Raw genomic sequence first — 21158 nt, 5'->3', positions numbered from 1 at the left:
TTAAGTATAGACCTGTATAAATAGCTGTATTTGCTAAGTGGATTTGCACCAATAGGGAATCAACCTCAGAGAAAATGACTTCAGACTGCTCTGCTCTTTGCTTCTGGTAGATATTACTGGACCCTCCCCATCCAAATAAGGCAGAAAGGAATGTTCTGAGCATTAAGGGCACTAAGAATAAATCTGTGCTACCACGGATAAGATTACTTTCAACTCTATTTCATGTTTTCTGACACAGACCGTAAGGTCTGTAATTATCTTAGAGAAGCTGCAGGGGCTTAGCCAGTACATTTTAGTTCCTTTGCCTTTGTGTGTGTGTGTGTGTGTGTGTGTGTGTGTGTGTGTGTGTGTGTGTGTGTCCTTTTTGAGGCTGAAGAATTTGTGTGTGTGTGTGTGTGTGTTCCCCTAGAGTGCCAGGAAAAAAAAGTGCTGAAGAGTCCTAGGGATATGAGGCTATTTTTGTTCGAAGCTGATACTTCTAGCTGAGCCACAAGTGCTGCTTGGGAAGGGCTTAGGTTGTTTCCAGGGGGAGAACTCTGCAGAGAAGAGGCAAAGTTCAACAGGACAACAAAGAAGCAGCAGAAACAGCCAGAAAAAAAAATAATAGCGAAGAGCCCTCCTCACACTTTAACACAGAACCCTCTTCCAGAGTTCTCAAATCTTAAAGTACTCCACTTGACAGGAACTTTTCACCTGACTCTTAATTTCTACGACCACTATGACTGAGATCACTGCTGAAGGTACTGCAACCATTTTCCAATAGAATCATGTAGGGGGGAAATTGTATCAATTGGCAGCCACAGGGACTGCCCTGGTGCCCATTTAACATGTTGCTTTCAGTAATTATCTTACTTGGTGGTTCTAAACAGGAGCTGGGAAGTGAATTTGGGAGCTGAAATACTGCTATTTCAGTCTGTTGGGGGAATGAGAAGAGATTTGTCTGAAATTTTGCATGTGGTAACTGTTCTCTGCTATAGCAAAGGCTTCACTGGTTAACAGTGTCACCGACACCTCTATAAATAGCTGTGGTCATGAAACACGATGGCTGATCTCTTGGCTAGTAAAAGTGGTAAGACTTGTGTAGATAGAGAACATAATAAACTCAAAATATTACATTATTATATAAACTTCAGAGTATAACTGTGATCAATTTTGCTTTAAAATAGATAGAGATATCTTAATTAAGGTGCTTTCCAGAATGTGTGTATGTGTATGTATGTATGTATGTTTATATAGATATAGATGTCTATCTACATCTATCACATGTACATGAGATTTATATGCAACTTTATATATAAATGCTCTGATAGAAATTTCTATGTTACTATTATTCATAGATACCCAGAGACAATATCAGCAAATTTAAAAATTTACTATGAATCAATCCAACTTGGTAAAATCCATTTAAGCAACAGAATTCTGATTCTTTTTATAAACTCGTATCTCTTCTTTGTCTCTCCAAATGATTAATTCAGTAAATTTCTTTTTTAGTAATAATTCTGAAAAGTTAAAACACATAATTTTTTTTTATTATTTGGCCTGAGTAGCAGAGCAAATCCACAAATACACACACCTACTTTAGTATTTTTTTTTTACAATAAGGGAATCGTTAAAAATAAAATATTGTGAATGCGACAATACTCTGGTTCTAGTTGTGATTAAAATTTGAGAAGTAGATCTCAAATTTGCTTCTGACAGATGTAAGCAAAACAAGACAGGTGGTACTTTTTGACAACGTCCAAGTTTAAAGCTGTGCTGGTTTGTTTTTAATCAGACAACTGAAAAACAGAATATGTGAATTTTGTCTTTTGGGGTAGAAATCGGTATGGCCCTTGAGTAATTTCCATTACAGAATTTTAGCCAATACTTACAAGAAATATTACAGGGAGTTTCTGTGGAGAAATTAGTTTAACACTCTAAATTAATAACACTGATTACTGTGAAATTTGTATATGTTAGGCATTTTATTTAGAACATTATATATATTTATTTAAATCTCACATGGCTTAACTACATAGAATTTAACAAATAAGAAATCATTACACAGACATTCTGTGACTTATTCAGTGCTAGCACCCAGTTTATATTGGAAGTCAGCTCTTTAAATCTAGTTGGTATTTTGTTTTTCTTTTTCCTATAGGAGAATATCATGTTTATTATGTTTCTGTTTAGTAATTTTAGTTTAGAATTGATAAACTAAATGCAAATAGTATTTTTCCTGTTTGTCAGACATTCTATGTTGTGGGGCTTTTAGTATATCTTGAAGAGAGCTATCTACAAACATTTCTTGCTTATCCCTGCGCAAGTTATTAAGATACCTATGAATATGCTTCCTTGCCTTGGTGCAGGGCATGGAAAGCCAGCTGATTCAAGTGGTCAGTTGGCCAAAATATTTTTGGCTTGTCTATGTATTATACTCTGAAGACCTTTGGGCATGATCCATAAAATATTTTATGGCAAATTCCTGATTTAGGAATGTAATTTTTGTTTCTTCTTTCTCCCTACAAAGAGTTAAAAGGGTTTTGAAGATTTTTCTAGATTGACTCATAAAAAATACAAAATACTGAAGTTAATAATGCTAAAAATAACATCATTTAATATATGAAAGTTGTTTATTCCCCTCTTCCTGGTCTTCATAATTTATAGAGTCTAGGGTCATAGGAACATCTATGATATGTTTATTCCTTTTCTGAAATGATTTGTCAATTATACTTCTCAAATGAAAATTCGATAGTCAGCTCAATGACCTACTATTTTAAAGTTGGTACCACAGTCATGCTGTGGTGTTTATACAAAGGTCAGAGCAAATTCTTCTACCACACACATTTTATTTTATTTTTTGTGATTCACATTTTGAGCCTTACCTACAATAAAAGGTATATTTTTGTGCCAGATCTTGGTAAAGGCTATTCCTTCTGCCTAAAATAGTCTTTCTTTTCATCTGCTGAATTTCTTTGTTTACTTCCTTTACACAAATCACTGAAATGACAGCTCTTCATCAGTTGTCCTGTGCCATCTACCCATTGCTTTCTTCATTCACGTATCACCAAACAGCAACTACTGTGTAGTACTAAAGCAAGTAAGAGATAGAGCAGCATCTTCAAAGTCCAACCTTGCATTGTTTCTGTGACTCTATCATGGCTATTGGCAATTACAACATGATCTATGTAATTCATGTCTTATTCCAGTCATTCAATGATCGTCCCTGGTGTGTCTATAAACCTTTCCATGCCCTGGAACCATGGGTTTCTAGTGCATATTACAAACAGGACTACTTCTTCTGATGAAAGAAAGAAAATAATGCTTAATATAGAATTGTGTTTTCTGTATGGAATGAGGGATAAACTAGAACTAGGACAGAGTAAAAACGATTTTAAGGTAGCAACACTGTTGATTCTGGCCATCTCAAATTAACAAAGATAATTAAAACAACAATGACAATAGCAACTCATATCTACTTTGAAGACTTCAACTATTTAGTAATCACTTAATGTTTCCAGCAACTAAAGGAGATACTGTTATCCTGGGTATTTACAGAACATGAAACCAAGGTTTAGAAAGGGTTAGTAATATATCTGAATTCCCATAAGATTAACATCCAAGCCTGGCCCCAATGTCAAGATGATTATATCTCCTCACTGTGTGAGACTTATAGTTACCTAAGTGTCCCTGGGTGGTTGTTGATTGCTTACATTAGGCCCCATGCTACATTGGGTAGGTTAGATCAGGCCCCAGACTGGATTTGACTCAAACAAGACTCAATTCAGGGACTAAGAATATCCCTCAACCATTCTTCTAGCCCCATTGTTAAGTGACAAAATCAGTTTCTCTGTCAAAGAGAGGTCCATGCAATCTTTCAACCACATTGATAGATGCACCATCTTGCAATATCTATTTAACAGCACATAGAACTATGCAAAAGTATCTTTGAGTAAGTTCAATAATGAAATGAAGTTTAACTGGTTTTTAAGTTGCCTTATTGAAAACATAATACAGATCTTTTTAAGAGTTGATAAAAAATAAAATAAAGTAAAAAAAGAGTTGGTAAAATATATAAAATTATCAAGTGCTCATTAACTAAAAAGAAAGTTATCTATAGTACATCACACCTCATAATAATATTTATAAAATGCATTTCCTGAGGATCTATAAATTAAATAATAACAATTGTTAGAACACTGAGGTAAAGAAAAGAAAAAAAGGCACTTAGTTATTTAAAAAGAACTTTAAAACTCTCAAATTCTAATCTATTATATAAATACAGGGTCCAACAGAGCCTATTGTATGACATATAAATCTTTTTTATTATTACATGAATATTCTTTCACTGCTTCTATGATGACTATTATGACATTCTTTTTAATATTCAAAATTTGGGGCAAATACAAGGGTGATGGTGTAGGATTATAATATCAACATGAGCGAGGCTGAGGCAGGAAAGTGTGGGCCTCAAGTTCAGCCTGGAGAAATCAAGTGTTCTGCTCCATCTTCACTGGAGTAGGAATGAAGGATGCAACACTAGATTCTAGCACAAATCAGTTACAATTTCATTTTTAGTGCCAGGAATACGTTTTAAAATTGACACTAATAGCCAGTACATTCACAGGATGACTATGACAGTATTAGGCACAGGTAAAAGATCTGTGCCCAGGTTGTATAATGAAAAGACTGGTTGGAGAGAAAAAAGGGAGCGGGAGAAGGAAAGATAGTGAGGGAGAGGGAGAGTAAGAGGGAGAAGAGAGGAAGATGGAGGGGGAGAAGGAAAGGGAGAGGGAAAGGGAGTGAGAGATAGCAAGCAAAACAAAAAAACACACCCATAAAACAAAAAGGACAAGTACAAAGTGAAAATAAAACAAGCTCCAATTCAGAAGGGGTATAGTTATGGATGCTCAAACTCCAGGCCGTGTAAATTATTACAAAAAAAAATAACCTCAGCTATTCAAATAATACTAGACGTATAAAGAGGTGCCAAGGTACAAGGTAACTAACAGATCAAGAGAACCTTAAGCATATGGATCATTGGCTTATGTGTCAAACAGGCATAAACATATTCCAATAAAATATTTGAAAATTTTGATGTACCTGAGATGTTATACGATACTAGCAAGTTATCATTCTGCTTTATTTCACTTTTCTGAGTAGAATGACCATATTGTGGCTCTGTTTACAAAGAGCTTATGATTGGAGGACACATTGTCAAGTGCATATGGATGAGATGATGGGTTGTTTGCAATTCTAAGTCATGTGCCAGTGGGGGGACGTGCATGAGGTATGATTGGATTATAATTGATTATCACTTGAATTTGTTGGATCTGGTGATGGGCATATGGAATTTCTCTTATATATTCTTTCTACTTTTGTGGATATTAAAATGTTTCTATAATAATATCATTTTCAATATGGTCACTTTTAATTAAAAGTTTTCTTTTTATAGGGTACATAGGTTGGAAAAATCTACTTGTCATTAAACTTATTTGGTAGGCCCAAATTACTCACTTTAATTTTTCTACTGTTATTTGTGAAAATTACATAAATATTCATCTATTTGACTTGAGGGATCAGAAACAAACTTTGTTTTTCTAACAACAGAATGAAAAATAAGTATTTGAAAATATATAATCTATAGAGAATCTTTTCAAAATCGTAGTGGATATTTATAAGAGACATAAATGTGCCAGAATTACTTTTTTGTTTGTTTTTGGTGGAATTGGAGTGGGAAAGGATTCCTGATTGCTAAGCTCGTGCTCTTCCACTTGAGCTACACCTATGGCCTGTTTAGCATGGATTAATTTACATTTAGAGTCTTGCTTTCTCCCTTGGTTGGCCTGTAATTCCTACCATCTCTGGGATGAGAACTGTACAACCATGCCTAGTTTCTTTTCATTTTTTTTCCATTGAGATGAGGGTCCCCTAATCACTTTGCTCAGGCTAACTTTAAACTATGATCCTCTTGATTTCAGCCATACAACTGGCTAAGATATGTGTGCAGTACTAAAGTAGACTATGCAAGAGTTACTTCAGTTGTGGTTCATGCAAAAACCTGACAACAATTTAAGAACTTAAAGAGAAATATTAAAAAAAATAAAGTCAATATGATATGAGAAAAACAACTGTACAAGTGCTATATCCAGCAAATGGCAAGATATTATTTACCATGTTTCAGCATGCAATTATATTTTTAAAAAATTACAGAAACTCTAAATCCAGGTGTCATTTAAACCTGATCAATATACCTTTAAGTATTCTCAGTCATATTTGCTGTTCTGGTTGAATTAAGAACAGGTAAGAAAAGCAGGGTCTGAGAAACAGTGGCCTATATTCCACTGATACTCCAAAAATGAATTAACAGAGCAGAGAGCAAAGGTAGCCTTGAGTGTTAAAAGGCATTTCCCATTCAAGTTCTAATAGGTACCAGATATATCAACACAAATATGCATTTAAATAAATTTTGAAAACTTCAGGTATAAATTAGAAGCCTTAAGGTCAGTGTTATAACATTATGTTATTGCTTCATCCCTATGTAGCCATTAGGGAATTAAAGAACTCGTTCATGAGCAGAGCCACATCATCATGTTTGAACCCTGCTTAATTGTGAATAATATGATCAGAGGAGTGTCTCCAGCTTATTAAGCTACACTAATGAAAAACTAAGTTTATGCAGTTAAAAATTGAACAAGTACTTATGATGCAAAATCTGTGGAGAAAATGAGTAGAGTATATACAGTTTTAATGTCAACCTTAGCTGGGTTCCACTGAAGTTTTCCTGGTCTTATTTGTAATCGCTACTCGTTTAATTCCCCACTCCACAATCACAATATTCATGGAAAACATTTTGTGTATGAACTAAATGATTTCAAGCTATTTTTCCTTTTTGCTTCTGGTCATCATTTTAACCATGTTTTTAGAATTATGCTAATTTTACCATGCAAAAATGAATTGAAACTATTAGGTAATTACACTAAAGGCCCAGACATCCTTAGAGATTTGAATTCTCCAATGCTGTTTGCATTAATTTTTAATCTGTTAAGAATGCTTCATATTTGGGAAACACAAAGTAGGGCAGCTAAGCAATTTGAAAACCATCTACATTGGCCTTGGGGGTGAATATATAGATCTGAAAAGAGAATGCATAGGTCATTAAGATTTTCCCACTAAAATATTGGATTTTTATTTAGTTGAATCTTAGTATTAAAACATTTCTACTTTCCTTTTTTTCATATAAAAGTAACCCATTGTGGATACACTATATTATATATAACATATGACATGTAAATTATATATGTAATATATAAAAATATGCACACTTTTAATTTGGAAAAAACAAAATAGGGAAATACCTGGAAACTATATGTTAATGTCATACAACATTAAGAGTTTCAGAAAGTTTATAGAGTGTCTGGAAAATCCATCAAGGTTAAATTTTCTTATTCTTTCTACTTCCTATTTAGTGTGACTGGCAGGCACAGTGACAGCAAGCCTTACTTAGTGTCAACTAAAACTTCACTGTCCCGTGTGGGCCTTGCAGAGATAAGGAAACTTCTTAGCCCAGAATTATAGTAATTTCCTTCTTCAAAGAAAGTTAAAATGAATATCCCTTGCAAATGTGTGGTGAATAATGTTCTACTTCTTTCTATGCAAGTTGTGTTTTCTAAACATCAAACATCTCTGCATCTCTGTGCCTGAAGTAAGCTGTCAGAGACATGGAATTTACAATTTTGAGAGATCTTTGGTATGCAAATGAGCCATTTCCTCATAAACTACACAGCACTCCTCATAATGTAATTTAATATTACATTTAAATATGTGCAGTTTAAATATTTCCTAATGTGATGTCTGTGGCAGGGGCTGATTCACATGCATTTTACCCAAGCAAGTTAAAGATCTAATCTTTTAACTTATAAGAGAGACAAAGACAATTTGCATAAGGAAACTTGTTCTTTGCAGGAGAAACTTGGCTTTATTCAGACAGCGTGAGGCTCCAATTTATCATGAGAAGCTGGATTGATCTTTGCTATTCATTTGTGGAATCATTTTTTCTTCTCTGACACAGCTTACTGAAATGTAGGGGGAAAAAAGGAAAGGGAAAGTTAGTATTTCAAACTTCATTTCTTCAATTTAATGACATCCAGGGTACAGGTGAGTATGTGGGCATTAGAAAAGCATTTTCAACTTATTTATACTTTCAAAATACATTTTTAGCAAGGCTTCTCTGGAAGAGTCATTGCTGCCTTTTAAAATAAAAGTATCATGTGATTGGGAGAACTTTCTGTTTGAGGTAGACATTTGATATAATGTCAAGAAAGAAATGACAAAAATAAAATGACACTTTGACATTTAGTGCTTAAGCTATTATTTTTTTTCAAGATTATTCTTATGTAACATATACATAATTGCCTGGAAGGGAGCACACTGTGCAATCTATGAGTGACTACAGATCACACACTGTCAAGCTATAGAATTTAATTTTGCAGAAGTATCCAGCATTTCATTTACAGAAATTCAAATTATTTCTACTTGAAATATAACAAAATTTTACATCTTATGACATATTTAATATTGAGGAAGAACTATAAAACAACATTTCTTGTTAGAGCTTCATTTATATGCAAAATTTTAGCACCTTTTTTATACACAGGCTAATTGTCAAACCATGGAACACAAAGATGAATAATACAAAGTATCTGCTTGCAACATAGTAGATTGATAGAGAAAACAACAGAAATGATACAAATGATGACTGAACAGATTTGAAAACATAGCTGTATATTTTAGTTAATAATATCATGTGGTTATTCTTAAATTTTGTCATGGCTAAGCACATATTCCACCTTCTTGAAAATAATTTGTGGGTGAATCAAAACTGTTCTACTTTGACACTGATAGTTTGCAATAAAATGACATTACCAAGAAGGTCATATAGTTGACCAATTTATAAAGGGATCAGGAATAGGTTTGATCATCATAGCTATGAAGGAAAAAGTTAGGAGGTGGCTGAGATTTAGGAGTCTGTGGAATGAAGTCGTGTGGGATGATCAAAGAACAAAACAAAATGGGATAAGAATTTGGGTAAACATCCTTATTTGAACATTCTATTTTTATTGAAGCATTCTATTGCTACAATGTTACTACCTGCAACCTAGAACAACAGGATGAGATGCTGAGCAGAAGAAATGAGATTAGACAGAGGGAGAGAGAGTAAAGCAAGCAGGGACCAAGGGATCAAAGCTTTTCTGCTCTTGGATGCCTAGGATCCCATAAGTAAGTCTATTTATTTAGTTAATTACAGGGGAGGTTGCTACAGGTACATGCAGAAAGCATTTATTCTGTGGTTACAATCCCTTATAGTTAGGTAGCAGAGGAAAGTGGTGAACATTTAACTGTAACACAGGCTTCCATCTTATTCCCAATGTTTTAAGCTTCATAGTGTACAACCAACTCTAACTTAAACATCATAGAGTCCAGTTAATAGTACGGTACACATTTGTTTTGCCTTGCCTGTTTGACTTTTCCTGGGTCCAGTTCTCAGCCTTCTGAGTACTGACAAGGCAACATTCTAACCTCTTAACTCTTTCCTGGCCCCACAGCTCAGCCACTGAGTTCCTGACACTAGACTATTAAGACATCAGGTTGTCTAATGTTCCTCATTTATTTTTGATTGTTATGATTCTCCAATTTCTATTTCCTTATATGTGTGTTCTTTCACTACTGGTACCCATTACAAAATCCTCATGTCTCTTTTTGAGCTGAGTGTATATGTTCAATTTCCAAATCATAAAAATAATAATGAAACACCATGTGATAGGGAATCACTATGTTTTCTTTCAGATTCTCAATGAAATATTAGCTTTTAAAAAATGGTTGTAGTTGTCCTAAGTACTACTAGAATTTGTATGTTGAGCTCTTGTTCTTGTGAAGGGCTCTGATAAACTCATGACATTAAGGATTGATGTAATGGAAGAAAATGCCTTTATCATGGAATGAATGGCTTAGTTCATAGAATTAAGCTTAGAAGACGTAATGAGGAAATACTTAGGGTATCAAAATCACTGGATAAAAGTAGTTAGTAATACAACCTTTGTAGCTTCTGTAGATAATTTCAGAAGTAATAGATCTAACTTTGGAAAGTTTTACTATCACTTAAGTCCCCAATGTATTTCTATTCCCTCTCTGCCCAGATCCTTTGGCATTTGAATGTCTTGAAAATTCTGATTAAATATTTAATATAACAATGATCTGGCATGGGTCCCTGAGTTTGAGTGACCCAGTCCCTTTATTCAGGTGTTTTGAAACAGTGTTTTATCTCCTTTCCATATTTCAGGATTACCTGTGAATAGATAGGAGCAAAACTGCTGATACTGTAATGGACATTTATTCACTTTACACTGTTTTTGTATTTATTTTTGGAAAGTGCTTTTGCAAACATTATTTTAAATCTGAGAATGAAATGTGAAATACGCAGACATCTGGCCTCAAGAAAGGATGAAACAATTGTATAAATAATTATATGTTGTAAGCCTGGCAATTATAAGTTCCCCAAATGAGGCACAAACAAAATTATAAGTAGAAGTTGTGAGATTTTTTTAATTTGTTATATCGAAAGTTTAAAGTAATTATAAAGCATTTTTCATATTAAATAATTAGGAAATAAATCAATATAATATAGTCAATTGTTAAGAGATACAATTATAAAAAATCTGAAGAGAGAAAATGAATTAAGTAGTTCACACACTATACCATAAAGTAGTGGAACTTGAGATAAATTTTGAAGGATGTTTTTAAATGAAAGAATGTGGGTATGGATGAAAATGCCAAGGTGAAAGTATTAACACCATCCTTAGATGTTCAAGGCTCCAGGATATTTTATTTTACAAATGATTATTTTTTAATTAATTGGTATCTTGATCTTCTAAAATGTTTAATTTTTATCTTTAGTTGTACAAACAAACTTCCATCCGCACAATGAATCTTGATCAATGTAACCACTTTCATCATTCTTTCCCACACCTTTTAAGTCCCCCCCACTCCTTCAATTTTCTTAATTTTGTAGGATATGCATTGCCTTTTTAATTTTTCTGGTCCTAGAGCTTGTACTCTGGGCCTGGGGGCTGTCCCTGAGCTCTTCAAGGCTAGCATTTCAAGGCTTTCTCTTCAAGGCTAGCACTCTACCACTTGAGCCACCACAACACTTCCAGCTCTGTCTTTGGCTCAATTGGAAATAAGAGTCTCATGAACTTTTCCGCTGGAGCTAGCTTTGAACCATGATCCCCAGATTTCAGCCTCCAAAGTAGCTAAGGTTACAGATGCCAGCCACTGGTTCCTAGCTTGCATTGACTTTTGTAACTGTATTTCTCCAGTTAAACCTTTTTTTAAAAAAAATAAACAAAATTGGAGGAGACACCCTCCAATACCACTATGTCCTAAAGACTATAAGATAAATAATAGTACCAAACCTCACCATTGATTACACCCCCCAAAATGCTCAATTAACAACCAACCAAAACATAAGGGGCTGGGGATATAGCCTAGTGGCAAGAGTGCCTGCCTCGGATACAGGAGGCCCTAGGTTCGCTTCCCCAGCACCACATATACAGAAAACGGCCAGAAGCGGCGCTGTGGCTCAAGTGGCAGAGTGCTAGCCTTGAGCGGGAAGAAGCCAGGGACAGTGCTCAGGCCCTGAGTCCAAGGCCCAGGACTGGCCAAAAACAAACAAACAAACAAACAAACAAAAAAAAAAAAACATAAGACAAAGCCTAACGCACATGCTAGTGGTAGTTTTGAAGGAGCTAGAATAAAAATATTCAGTGATGAGAATCCTTAAGATTAGCTAGCTTTCATATTATATACAAGATTTATTTTAGACCCATTTAAGAGAGTTGGATCATGAGATGGTTATTTTAATATTTCCCCAGTTCAGGGTTAGAAAATCAAGCATGACCAGGTAGTTCCATCCATGTTTGGGGTACAATAAAATCCTTAGTGAAATTGAATTACATTTGTATGCAGTGGGGAGTGTAGCCAGGTACTTCCTTGTTTAGCTCTTTTCCTTGAATTGCTATTTCTTTTCTTTCCCTGGTCAAAGGATATATCTTTAAATAGACCTTAATGACACTTATTAGAACATTGCGGTTATTCTCATTCAGGAAACACCTACTTCGGTTTTCACTTCTCTTCCTGCTTTTAGATATAGACTTGTTTTTGAAAAGATGGCCATTTCAGAGAGTCAGTTTGATCCTTTTCACACTTGTCTTGCTAACTTAAACTCCAAAAAGGTTTCTATTTCCAATTAAATGGAAGGAAGTTTCACAGTGGTGGAAAGCTTTACTGCCTCAATGAGTGAGAAAAGACGGATTAAAAGAAAAATTTCTATTTACTACTTGCATTGCCTTTAAAAATGAAAATGAGAAAAATGCTACTTGTGAACCACTGTGAAGGTCATGAGTTCTATACTCATTTTGTTTCTGTTTGAAATAGAATGCACTGAGATTTGTAGATATATGAACATTGGGCAATTTGGGGTAAATTAAGGTCTCCTAGGGCAGATGTTCACAATGTTGTTTCCAGAACAGCAAAATCAGCAGCAATTATACCAGAAAAGCAAATATAGTTGCTCATGGATTCAGAAGGCCAATTTCTAGTTAGAAATATATTGCTTCCTTTATAATCAATTTAGTTATAGAGTTACTTTACCTTTATTTAAAAAAATTCACAAATGGATATTTGAAAACCTTAAAGAGAGGTCATTTATGGGTATTTATTCCTCTTGAATATCTTTATAGTTAGCTCATATCAATTTTAGTGGCCATTTATGAAACACAAAGTAGGACTCGCTCTATAGTCAATGGCACTGCAAATGTATTTATCACTGACAAAATATAAGATACATATTGTTTACTCTGTCTAGAAAATTAAAAGGTGAATTTCTTTAAAAGTACTCTGTAACTCGCAGACTGAATACCTTCTCCTTCTTCAAATGTAGTAATTCTTCATTTTCCCCAGCTTACACACACCACAGAGCCATCTATTCCTCCTGAGAAAGGCCTATTAATTGAAAGCCGACACTGCTGTGATTTAAAAAATCAGGTCAGAGATTAATTTCATGGAACCCACAGTTATGTCAGCGAAACCTGACCTTTTTGAGGTAGGTGAGAGATGTGTGATCCCCATGCTGGCAGTTCAACCTAAAATAAATGCCTGTCTTTTAGATTCTGACTCTGAGACATTCTTTCCCCTAGGACTTCAAAAATATTCTTGCATGAAGTTCTTGCAGAATTTTCAACTTCTAACACAATTCTTTTGCTTAAACATTTTCCAAGTAGAAACCAGTTAGGGAAAAAGAGTGATCAGTGGGTGATATACCAGAAGAAGATATGACAAATGTGGTTAATTAAAATGTTGGAAATAATAAAAGTTAGACAGTAAAACTTGGTGCTAAGAAAACATGAAGATACATTTGTAGAAAAGTAAAATTGCATTAGTTTGATCTGAAAACACTGGATGTCCACAATAGGATAGAAATTCACATAAGTCTCCTAATATAAAGACGAAAGTTAGAAAAAAAAAAACCTCAAAAGGCATTAGCCAACTTGTATGTGGTGGGAAATACCACACAAAAAATTTTATAGCATTTTTTTTACTTTTAAAAATTTATTGTCAAAGAAGTGTACCAAGGGTTACAGTTTCATATGTAAGGCAATGGGTCATTTCTTATCAAACTTGTTACATCCTCCCTCATTTTGCTCCCACCTTCCCCCCTCCCTAACCCCCCCAACTTCTACAGTTGGTTTATAGCATATTGTCTTCTAAGTATTGCTGTTTCATTGGTTCATCTTTTACCCTTTGTCTCTCCATTTTGATGTCCCCCTTCCCTTCACTAGTTCCAATAAATGTATATACAATACCCAGAGTACCAAAATCAGTTACAAATAATCATTAAATATCACCAACTATGCATACATACTGTACATATACTTAAGGATTGTGATACATAGAATATGATGTCAAATTGAAACTTTTATTATAGTAAATACTGAGTGTATACAGCATATTACACTGTTCATCAAGTATGTAAAACTTTGAAATTTTTATTTTGGAAATGTATTTTAGAAAATATTTAAGCATATTACCAAGTAGTATAATAATGTTAGGGCAAAATATTCCATGCAAAGTGTAACTAAATCATACTCTAAAAATATTGAACTTTAAATATTACAATATTTCAAATGAACAGCCAGTAGTAATATTTTCATTCTAGAATAATTTTGCAAGGGTATTATATTTTCTAAACTTATATTTTATGTATACTTAATTGATATTGAAAAAGTAAATTTGAGGAAATACAAAAATAATCAAATAAACATGAAAAATATAAAGCATTATACCATAGGAACATACTTAACTTCTGTCAGTAGTAGGAATTTGAAGCAGAAGGTACCCCTACTATCATGGGCCTATAAATCATTGTCAATCTTGATTTTTTTTTATTATGACAAAAATAACATGGTGATAAAACAGGTGAAATTATAGGAATATAGAGTTGGAACAGGTTCAAGATCAAGCAATTTCATGTGAAAAAATATAAGAAATATTTGATATTATAAAAGCTTTTTTTTTCCTGAGAACTACTTCTTGTCTTCTTCCTGTCCCTGAATGGGAATATTCTTTAAACTGTAAGAAACATCAAAGAAAATGAATATCTAGAATACAGTTGAATATTTCCATGCAAGGACACTTCAACACTTTTCTTAGAAAGATATTCATGTCCAACAATACTTTTGTCAAGACATCTTCACCTATATATCTCTTGTTAATATTCAATACAATTTCCCCTTTTCTTTTTAAACTTGAAAATAGCAGGTCAGTGTTACTTTTTATAATGACCCTTTGTCTCCTGGGACACTAACCTTACAGAAGTCTCAGCTCTTTACTTAGAGACAGAACCAAGACTACAAAAAAAAGATCTCTATGGGTTGTCTATTTTCTTTCAGTCCTTTAGTCATTTTAACTCCTAAATTTGAAATACCAAATAATAGTATATTTTGAGAATGTGACATTTCAAATCTAATTGATAAGCAATGCAAAAATACTGACTGATCAAAAACCCTACCAAACCAAAAGGAGGAATGAAGGACAGCCTAAATTCTGTGTTGGTGCTTCCTAAATAAATCTTAGCTCTATGCATCCATAATAAAATAAAACCAGAAACAAAGTGAAGTGACAAAGGTATACATTGAAAAGGTATACATTCCCTCTTCTACACTTAGAATGTAACATTCTAACATTCTGTTTCAGAAATGCAAAGATTTTAGTGTGTGTGTGTGTGTGTGTGTGTGTGTGTGCGTATGTGTGTGTGTGTTGCTGGTACTGAGGATGGGTGTTATTCCTTAGCACTTTCTACTCAAGGATGGTGTTCTACCATTTGAGCCACAGCTCTGTTTCCAGCTTTTTGTTGACTAATTGTAAAAAACAATTCTCATGATCTTTCTTGCTCTGGCTGGCTTTGAACTATGGTATTCAGATCTCCACCTCCTGAGTAGATAGAATTGCAAATGAGCTTCTGGTACGGAATCACACAGAGTTGCAAGTTTCTTATCTCCAACAGAGAGTTGTAAGAATAGTTCACACAGTATACTCATGAATATGTCAGGAACTGCCTGATACATGCTAGGATAATATAAATATTATCTTATATCTTTTCTTCTTTGTTGACCCAATACGGTGGGAGCTTTAAAGGCTCACACAAGTGTACTGAGTATATATAAACCATACATATACATATCAAACTAAATGAAATCATTTTATTTTTATTCATTTGTTTGTGTCAGGGCTAGAACTGAGAGCTAGAACTAAGGATTCCTGAGGTGTTTTTGCTCCTGGATATCACTGTTCCACTTAAGTCCCAGCTCTACTTCCAGATTTTTGGTGGTTGATTAGAGATAAGAGTTTCAGAGACTTTCTGCCTGGGCTGGCCTTTAACCGCAGTCTTCAGCTCTCAGACTTTTGAGTAGCTATGATTACAGGCATAAGCCACTGACTAAGATCATTTTATTTTTGCTAACTCCTAGGAAAAAAGTAGAATGATCTTCTAATTTCAGGGGAGAGAATAGTTTTCATTGTTCTCCCTTTCCCTCATATGGATCTTGTGTGTATAGCATACTTTGTGCACTACTCATTTCAGTTCTTCGGCTATTTAAAAATTATTAACATACGTGTTTGACAGATTTTAAATGCATAGTAACTCAGTTTTGTATACATTTATTTCCTGTTTTTCCAATTTTCTTTTACATACTAACCCTGTTCTAGGAATTTACAAAAATTACTAAAATCTTAAGGAAATTAATTCTTTCTCTTAGTGCTAAAGACTCATGCAAATGGCTGAAGGAATTCAAATGATGACAAGCCAGGCCACACTTAAGGCTCTATCACAATCATGTTCATTGCAGCATGGTTTACCATAGTGAAGAGATGGAATCAACCCAGATGCCCCTCAGTAGATGAATGAACCAAGAACATGTGGCATATACACAGATGGTATTCAATGCTTCCATAATTAAGAATGACATTGTCTCATTCATAAGGATATGGAAAGACTTGAAAAAATTTATATTAAGTGAAGTAACCCAGGTCCAAAGAAATATCGGCTGCATGGGGGCATAGGGCCTTCTATTTCAGAATCTTTTTTTTTTTTTTTTTTTTTTGCCAGTCCTAGGGCTTGGATTTGGGTCCTGAGCACTGTCCCTGGCTTCTTTTTTGCTCAAGGCCAGCACTCTGCTAACATGACCCACAGAGTCCACTTCTGGCTTTTTCTGTGTATGTGGTGCTGAGGAATCAAACCCAGGGCTTCATGTATGCTAGGTAAGCACTCTACACTAAGCCACATTCCCAGCCCTCAGAATCTTTACCTATGTCCAATCTCCCTTCTTAGATATATATCTAGATTCTCAGTGTACTACCTAAATGCTCAGATGAACTCTAAACTGTTGTTCTTTTTTAGTAAGTGGAAGAATATACCACATGTCATATTCATACAGTCTTGCTCCCCAAAAGTCCCCACCCTTGGTTGAAAAAGAAAAGGCTTGGGGGTAGGGGAGTGGAAAAGCACTTTGTGCCATTAGATTTCAACACAAATGTCAACATCGGTAACAAAGGTCATCGCTAACTCCCATAGAATGTACACATGTCATCTCTAACAATTGTTTATGTAAATATTCAGTAAATAGCTATGGCTTAGTAGTTTTGGCTCAAGGAAGGCAGAGATAATGAATAACTTTTATCACCTTTTGAGTCTAGGCACCAAGCAGATTGCTTGGTACATGGACAAATTTCCATGCTTTCCAAACTCAGTTTGACACTTCATTTGTTTTCAACTCTCATTTCAACTGGGTGATGGTAGATGGAGTACTAGAACAATCTTTTCATGTTTCCTTGAAAATTACTCTTTCATGAATAGTATTTAGAATTGGAGAAAATTCAGGGACCTTGCTATTCAGTGTTTAAGCCACCTAGCAATGGTTATCTCCCGTCATCTTCATTGTGAGTGACTCATTGTTACTCAAGAATCGTCACCTGAAAGTGTGTTCATTTTAGTGACACTTCAATGGTATTTTGTATTTTCCAGTGGTACTAGGATTTGAACTCAAGGCCTCATACCTGCTAGGAAGCAACCGTACAAATTAGGCCACAACCCCAGGGCTTAGTTATTTTTGAGATTCCTATTTTAAGCATAGATCAGCCTGAACTCTGACACTGGTACAGTATTTCTGTTTCTTGACATAGCTAGGGTGACAAGTACAGGCCTTGAACTGTGATCTTCCAAATCTCAGGCTCCTAGGTAGTTAGGATTAGAGGTGTCAGCCATTGTGCGCAGCTTCATACATTTTTTTTAAATAAGGCTTTTCTTTTTTGATATTTGTGGCAAACTACTAAGATAGACCTGGTATTTTTATCCTGATTTGTTGCAGAATAGAAAACTGAGGTCCATACTAATTTTCTGACAATCAAAAATATTATTATTATAAGAACAGAATATAATTATTATAAGAACAGTAATATTTCATGCATACATAATTTATCTGGTTCTTTGTCAATTGTCTCAGTTAACTCTTGAAACAAAACTACTAGGGCAGCTTTTAATGTTCATCAGAAACATGAGTACTGGAGGGGTGTACGCTTTGCCTAAAACATGCATTACCTCAGGCTTCCTGTTCAGAAAGCAGTCAGTGAGGGAAGAATGGAACAATTCAATAGTAAATGGAAAAGAGAGCTTTAAAGTTTTCTATAAAGATGAAATTACTTTCAGGTTATGTATCAGAACTTAAGGTATTGGAACTTTGGGGGAAAATAGTGCCTATAAATTGCTTTGTTTCTTTTAAAAATGGGAAGCAAAATATTTACTTTTAAAAATAAATCCTAAAATTTAATTTAAAAATTATTTTTAAAACTCCTACAAAAAGAAGACTTGAACTGTCTGTACATTCCAACAGTCCATGGGCAATGGGATTGCAGGATCTTGGGGAATTATCTGAATGAATATTTGACATAGCTGAAAATGTAACCTACACATGTTAAGACATGGAAATTATAAATTATTAATATGATATCTCTCTATAGAGAAAGTGTATATATGATGATAGATTTTAAATTTTTATGAGGTTCCTATTACTGAATTTCTTCATAAGAATATTGCACCACTTCAAATCTATTTTACTTTGACCAACAAGAGTGAGTTCTATCCAGATAGTGTATATGCCACTTTTGTAAGTCCATTTTTATCTATGAGGCACATTTACTTTCCGGCTTCCAAATTAGCATAGTTAGATGTAAAAGACTATATGCTTTATGATATAGGCAGAAATTCATTAAGAAATATTTTATGAAAATGAATCAATAGCATAATCCCTAATTAATACCACAATCCAATAATGCTGTAATTGAATTCAGTTCATTTTAAAGAACTACTTATGGCTGCTCCTGAAAGCTTTGAGATGTTTTCAGATTACTTAGAGATGCTCTTAGAGCCTGTAGTGAAGGCAGAGTGAGAAATATAGACGGAGCAAGCATGTAGCCCATTCCCATAATAAATGCACAATAAATTTATACAGATGGAAGTATGGCTGGATAAATGCAAGACTATTGGATGAAAATTGAATAAATAAATTGATAAAAAAAGTGATTTGATACCCCATTACATTGCTAATCTATGGATAAAATAACGACATGTTCTTTTAAGATGGCTTGCAATGTACAAACCTCAACTCAGAAAGAACAGTAATACTGAAATAAAGAATTTTGGAACAGAAGGAAATACTGCTTTACTTAATTGCTGACAGTACATTTTCTGTAAAAGATAACATGTGCAGTTTGAAAGACAAAAATCAAGTGTTTATATTTTTCCTAGTAGCCTATGACAGAATACCGAATCAGACTGTTCATTTCCAGTCCTAATTGTGGGTCTGTAATTGTAGTTTTTATTATGTTTACACTTCATGTTAAATGAAACTTGGACAGAATTGCAAGGTGCTTTTTCATAAGACTTTCCCATTTTCTTTTGTGCTGATCACATTTACAAAATAACTATATGGAAAGAGATTTCCAAAAGAATAGTGTTATGTTTATGATTGAATTTCAGTAGCCCCTTGAGCTATCCAGTTATCTGTTATACATTAATGTTTGGAATAGTGAAGTTCATAGTTCTACATATCTGAAATGTAAATAAGATATAGATTTTATATTGAATAACCCATCCAAAGCCAAAAGTTTAATTTAATGTTGCTGCATAACTTCATAAATCTAAATTGCATTCTTGTTTTAAATATAAGCACTCTCCTTTGGCTGAAGTAGTAGAATGAAGTCATTGTTATGGGTGAATAGCATAGTGCTTAGGTTGTTTTGCCTTTGTTACTGCTTTGAAATTTTGATCTGAGGCATCTCTTGCATCAGCTAGGTTGGGGAAAGTGAAAGCCAAAGTTAAACTTGTATTTGTATTTCTCAAGTTCATCTTAAAAAGCAAACTCAAATACAGTATCTCCTCACTGGAATGCAAATATCAGGAAAGTTTTTAAGTCCCATGTTTAGACTCATGCCTGACAGGTAATTAGGTATTTGTGAAGATTCTTAATCTCTAGTCGCAGTTTAGAGAGTTAACCAAGCTTAGTCCTCTGGGTTTTAGTCCTGGCACTAATGCTTGCTATAAAAATCTCTCTGGGCATCAATTTCCCCTACTTTAAAGTAAGGAGATTAGCTGCCAGCATAAGCCAGAAAAAGGCATTAGCATGGTCTACAGCCTTGCATAACAAATTCTGAAGTATTACACAGAGGTAAGCAATAACCTAACAAATCAAAAGCTTTTTACATTGGCTATTTGTTACCTGCTAACCTACATTTACCCTGTCCACATAGGTCATAACTGGGGCTTCCATGGTTTGTAGGAGAAAATGCAAAAGGAGCATGTTTTGTGTGCAATCAGTCTAGATTCCTGCCACAGCAGCAGTAGCTGCTTAGAAGGGTCACTTCTGACTAATTACAACAGATGAGACACTTGAAGTAGCTTGAAACTCAGGCCAAACTATGGCATCTTGTCTCTTCTCTTGACTTAATGTCCAAGAAATATACTAGCTGATATCATGAAACCTGCTTTTGGAAGCTCAGAAATGGCTACACTTTTTTCTTCACTCTCTTTTCCTTTCTTTTTTATTTTTTCCCCCTTTTGTTCTTTTCTTTTTTATTCTGCCTCTTTTCTTTCATTTTATTTATTTATTTTCGTTATGCTTCTTTTAGAAACAGGATTTGGATATATACTCTGTGCTTGTCTAGAGTTCACTAGTTAGCCTGGGCTAACCTTCAACTCTCCATCTTCCTGGTCCACTCTCTAAATCCTGGGATGATATGTTTATACCATTGCGTCTGGCTATAACTTTACTCTAAATCCTCAGGAAAAGTAAGCAAAAGGTGTCAATGATGGCACATCTCTATTTTTCTTTTACCTGTTTCAGTGTAAAGCATTGTGCTTACAAAGTATAGATTAACTTTGGCCCATACCAAGTCAGAATTACCAAAGACTTCTGTAACCCAATTCTCTCTTAGTTGTATGTCCATAAATATATAAAGTATTTGATGTCTAAATCTTTATTAAAATCGATGTAAAATATTTCTTCCATCTCAAA

General features: G+C 34.3%; 1 protein-coding gene across 1 annotated transcript in view; it reads left to right on the top strand.

Moving 5' to 3' along the window:
* Positions 1-406: 406 nt before the first annotated feature.
* The window catches only part of Trdn (triadin), a 296113-nt gene continuing 275361 nt past the window's right edge, over positions 407-21158 (top strand). Inside the window, exon 1 of the mRNA XM_048354014.1 lies at positions 407-740. Coding sequence (XP_048209971.1) covers positions 719-740 — 22 coding nt within the window. The 5' untranslated portion in view covers positions 407-718. The remainder of the gene's footprint in view (positions 741-21158) is intronic.

Source organism: Perognathus longimembris, chromosome 9 (genome assembly GCF_023159225.1).
Source record: "Perognathus longimembris pacificus isolate PPM17 chromosome 9, ASM2315922v1, whole genome shotgun sequence".
In the NCBI taxonomy this organism is placed as follows: Eukaryota; Metazoa; Chordata; class Mammalia; order Rodentia; family Heteromyidae; genus Perognathus; species Perognathus longimembris.
This window is presented reverse-complemented; position numbering and strand designations above follow the sequence as displayed.